Source organism: Chlorocebus sabaeus, chromosome 2 (assembly GCF_047675955.1).
Source record: "Chlorocebus sabaeus isolate Y175 chromosome 2, mChlSab1.0.hap1, whole genome shotgun sequence".
NCBI lineage: Eukaryota > Metazoa > Chordata > Mammalia > Primates > Cercopithecidae > Chlorocebus > Chlorocebus sabaeus.
Window position 1 is genome coordinate 18,961,690 of NC_132905.1, and position 4,929 is coordinate 18,966,618.

Consider the following 4,929-nt stretch of genomic DNA (forward strand, 5'->3'; position numbering starts at 1 on the left):
GAACTGACAAGAGTATACCATACACTTATAAATACGCATATGTAGTCAGTACAGGTTCAAAAAAACCTTTAGCAGGTAGGCATATACAAAAAAAAATTATTGAAGAATATTCAATTAAGGATAGGAATTCTAGGACCTCATGATAGGCCAAACATCCTTCTGTGCCACTACCAGACCCTCTCCTCACCAGGGAATTGTGAGGCTCATCTTCCTAACACTTGTTATACAGCACTTCTATTGGTGTGAACAATGGTTATCAATCCTACAAAAGTCCTGGAGAGTCCCCAACAATTCTAAACATTGGGAGAGGTATCTCCCCTATTTGCTAAAAAAAAAAATTACCTTGATATTGATCCATCCTTTCACATGGTTACTGAATGGTAGGTTTATGTAGATAATGGGTTTCTGTCGTAGTTATGACGTTGTACCAAATGATGATCACTGTCATCTGCATGCTCTACAATTACAATATTCAGTGCCCCACGAGATCCATGTTGGTGCCTGACTTTTTGTTCATGACTGAATAGGTCTTGTTCTCTATTTGTAGATTGGCCAGACTCTCCGTTTGCATTTTCACCATGCCATGACTGTTGCTTAGGATTTGGTGCCTGGATTTGAGATTTGCCTGCTATTAGGTTTTCAGTTTGGCTATAAATACTGCTTTGGGATACATCTTTCTGAACACCATTTTCTCCATAGTGGAGTCGTCTTTCTTCTGTACTTGAAGATTGGTATGATATTTTATTTGCCTTTTGGCTATGCTCTTGCTCTTGACTGGGAATTGTTACCTGTTTTTGAGATTTGCCGTGTGCCTTCTCTTCAGTTTGCCTATAAATACTGCTTTGGGATACATCTTTCTGAACACCGTTTTCTCCATAGTGGAGTCGTCTTTCTTCTGTACTTGAAGATTGGTATGATATTTTATTTGCCTTTTGGCTATGCTCTTGCTCTTGACTGGGAATTGTTACCTGTTTTTGAGATTTGCCATGTGCCTTCTCTTCAGTTTGGCTATAGCTACTGCTTTGGGACACATCTTTCTGGACACCATTTTCTCCATAGTGGAGTCGTCTTTCTTCTGTACTTGAAGATTGGTATGATATTTTATTTGCCTTTTGGCTATGCTCTTGCTCTTGAGTGGGAATTGTTACCTGTTTTTGAGATTTGCCATGTGCCTTCTCTTCAGTTTGACTATAGCTACTGCTTTGGGATACATCTTTCTGAACACCATTGTCTCCATAGTGGAGTCGTCTTACTTCTGTACTTGAAGATTGGTATGATATTTTATTTGCCTTTTGGCTATGCTCTTGCTCTTGACTGGGAATTGTTATCTGTTTTTGAGATTTGCCATGTGCCTTCTCTTCAGTTTGGCTATAGCTACTGCTTTGGGATACATCTTTCTGGACACCATTTTCTCCATAGTGGAGTCGTCTTTCTTCTGTACTTGAAGATTGGTATGATATTTTATTTGCCTTTTGGCTATGCTCTTGCTCTTGACTGGGAATAGTTATCTGTTTTTGAGACTTGCCACGTGGTTTCTCTTCAGTTTGCCTACAAATACTGCTTTGGGATACATCTTTCTGAACACCATTTTCTCCATAGTGGAATCGTCTTTCTTCTGTACTTGAAGATTGGTATGATATTTTATTTGCCTTTTGGCTATGCTCTTGTTCTTGACTGGGAATAGTTATCTGTTTTTGAGATTTGCCATGTACCTTCTCTTCAGTTTGGCTATAGCTACTGCTTTGGGATACATCTTTCTGGACACCATTTTCTCCATAGTGGAGTCGTCTTACTTCTGTACTTGAAGATTGGTATGATATTTTATTTTCCTTATGGCTATGCTCTTGCTCTTGACTGGGAATTGTTACCTGTTTTTGAGATTTGCCGTGTACCTTCTCTTCAGTTTGACTATAGCTACTGCTTTGGGATACATCTTTCTGGACACCATTGTCTCCATAGTGGAGTCGTCTTACTTCTGTACTTGAAGATTGGTATGATATTTTATTTGCCTTTTGGCTATGCTCTTGCTCTTGACTGGGAATTGTTATCTGTTTTTGAGATTTGCCATGTGCCTTCTCTTCAGTTTGGCTATAGCTACTGCTTTGGGATACATCTTTCTGGACACCATTTTCTCCATAGTGGAGTCGTCTTTCTTCTGTACTTGAAGATTGGTATGATATTTTATTTGCCTTTTGGCTATGCTCTTGCTCTTGACTGGGAATTGTTACCTGTTTTTGAGATTTGCCATGTGCCTTCTCTTCAGTTTGGCTATAGCTACTGCTTTGGGATACATCTTTCTGGACACCATTTTCTCCATAGTGGAGTCGTCTTTCTTCTGTACTTGAAGATTGGTATGATATTTTATTTGCCTTTTGGCTATGCTCTTGCTCTTGACTGGGAATTGTTATCTGTTTTTGAGACTTGCCCTGTGTTTTCTCTTCAGTTTGGCTGTAAATACTGCTTTGGGATACATCTTTCTGGACACCATTTTCTCCATAGTGGAGTCGTCTTTCTTCTGTACTTGAAGATTGGTATGATATTTTATGTGCCTTCCGGCCATGCTCTTGATCTTGATTGAGATTTTTTGTCTGGTGTTGATTCTTGTTATATACTAGGAGCTCATCTTGGGTAGTAAAAATGTCTTTGGATCCATGTTGGAGTCTGTGTTGATGTGCAGGATGGAGTGAAGTTTGTAGTTTACTTGAATGTTCCTCTCTCACATCAACCACATTTTGGTAATGCCCTTTATTTCGATGAGAATTTTGAGTCTCACGTTGTTGTTTGTTAGCTACTAGCTCTTCAGTTTGGAGAACATAATTGGTTTGGGATCCAACTTGTGTTCTACCTTTTTGTGCACCAGAGGCTGAAGCTTGTTCTTTACTTAGTCCATGAACCCGTATCCTTTCTTCTGTGTTTGAATATTGACTGGATATTCCCTTTCCAGATGGGCTTTTCCCCTGATCTTGAGAAGGATTTTGTGTCCCATGATGAACTTGGCCTCCTTTATGATGTATAACTATCAGATGAAAATGACCTTTTGGTTTAACACGGTCTCTGCCTTCTTGTTTATAATTGAGCAGTTCTTGACTTCCACGTAGGTGTTGTTCTGATTTTGTCGTTTTATGTTGGGCATTCAAATAATATTGTTGACTTTTTCGGGTCCGGTCATGATCATTGGCATCTACATGATATGTGTGTTGAACAGAAAAACTGCCTTTGGATTCAGTATGTTGTTTGTCTCTTTGTCCAGAATAGTGCTGGCCCTTTTGTCTATGTGGAAATTGGGAAGATCCACTTGGTAACTGGCCTTTTGATCCACCTGGTAATTGACAATAGAAGTGTATGCTTTCATTATCTCCAAAGCTCCCTTGCAACTCTTACCTCCCACCTTTTCCCAACAAATTATTGACGTTTCTAGAAAAGCTGAAGCTTTGGGTGGAGAAAATCAATTCTCTTCAACAAGAAGAATCTGTGCCCAAACAGGTTACTGTTTGCACCCCAAATAATCTAAGAGGCTATTCTGTCTGAGCAGCTTTCCCCAGGGCTTACCCTCTCCACTCACCTTTTTGTCCCATCACAGCTGCTTGCTTCTCCAAGATGAGGAGCAGGGAAAGTACGAAGATGATGTTGGGCTTCATCTTGCTTGGAAAGCCTGGTCTGAGAGCTGAGTGGACCTTGTCATTTATATCTTCCTTGAGTGAATGTGTCATGGGTGGAGATTAAATTACAAAAGGCACTGCCTTTTCTTAGCTTATCAGTAAATGCCAACTTCCTCACCCCTGCTGAGTGTGGGACAAAGTCAATGTCCCCAGCAACATAATGTCAAAGGCATTTTCCTTCTTCTGGAAGCCTCAGCAAATCTTTATCAGTCCTTTTTGATCATCATGCCAGATCACTTGCGTTTTACGGAATTTTAGACGAAAGTAGGAAAGAGATTAGCTTCAGGCTACAAAAGTAATTGGTTTCTGAGAATGCCTTTATGTTCTAAATGTGAGTTTGCCTTCATGATGTAATACATTAAATATTCTATTTTAGATAGAACTCCATACTTCCTTTTGTCTTAAAAATGATCTTGAGACACGATCTATTTTACCTAAGAGTGAGCAATCATAGAAGTCCAATGACATAGAAGATAATGAAACATTATGGAATCCAAAGAAAGAAATTTTAAACAAGTAAATGGGGCACACCAATGTCAAATATGTCTGTCAAGTTCAACACAGTAAAGACTGACATGTATCCAAAGTTTTTCTTAGTTGTTGCTAGTAACTTTAATGAGAGATGAATACCATTATGTTGGGTTGTCAGTTGAAGGATTGAGACCAGCTGCAACCTTCTCAGGAAGTCTGAATTCATGGTGGAATGAGAGCTGAGGCTCTATCTGGAGGGGGAGGTAAGCTCCACATATGTTTTCAAAGGATGAGAGAATTTTGACATGTTTTCATGGTGATAGGAAAAGCTGTTGGAAAAAAAGTAAAAGTGCTGGTTTCTAAATTGGGTTCTTTTCATGAAATCTACCTAAATAGCAGAATTTTTTTTTTTTTTAGTTAAAAGAAGTTTCTACTTCAGTAGTAAACAGCTAAATCCCCACACAGGCTGTGAGAAATATTTGCCACCATCAATGAATTGAATAATGTATTGTGAGTGGACATGAAGCTAAAATTCCCACCTTTGGTAGAAGCATAGATTTTTCCAATTGTGATGACATCCTGGAAAGTTTAAAGAAACTTTCTTTACTTTGAGTCATAGACTTTGTTATAAGCAGATCACAGGGGAAGAAAGAAGAAAGCATCCCAACAGTGTCCCTGTGTACATTCAGAACACCTTGGAGGGTACTTCTGGGGAAAGGATAGCTTGAAAACTTATTTTCAATTATTCTAGCTTAAAATTTTAACCTTCCTGTAGGCAATGCTTTACGGAAGGGGTAAA

The 4,929-nt window shown here is 39.0% G+C and overlaps 1 protein-coding gene across 6 annotated transcripts; it reads right to left on the bottom strand.

Annotated features, from left to right (window-relative positions):
• Positions 1–386: 386 nt before the first annotated feature.
• Positions 387–3,752, bottom strand: LOC103214213 (semenogelin 1). Of its 6 annotated transcripts, XM_073011621.1 has the most exons (4): positions 3,563–3,752; positions 2,229–3,319; positions 969–1,688; positions 387–788 (listed from the first exon to the last, which is right to left on the bottom strand). In XM_073011621.1, the coding sequence occupies exons 1-4, from the start codon at positions 3,708–3,710 to the stop codon at positions 387–389; spliced, it is 2,361 nt and encodes a 786-aa protein (XP_072867722.1). In that variant the 5' UTR covers positions 3,711–3,752. The 6 variants fall into 6 exon arrangements, with proteins under 6 accessions (XP_072867722.1, XP_072867732.1, XP_072867728.1 ...); XM_073011631.1 differs by lacking the exon at positions 969–1,688 and having other exon boundaries at positions 387–968; XM_073011627.1 differs by having other exon boundaries at positions 387–1,148.
• Between the last annotated feature and the right edge of the window lie 1,177 nt (positions 3,753–4,929).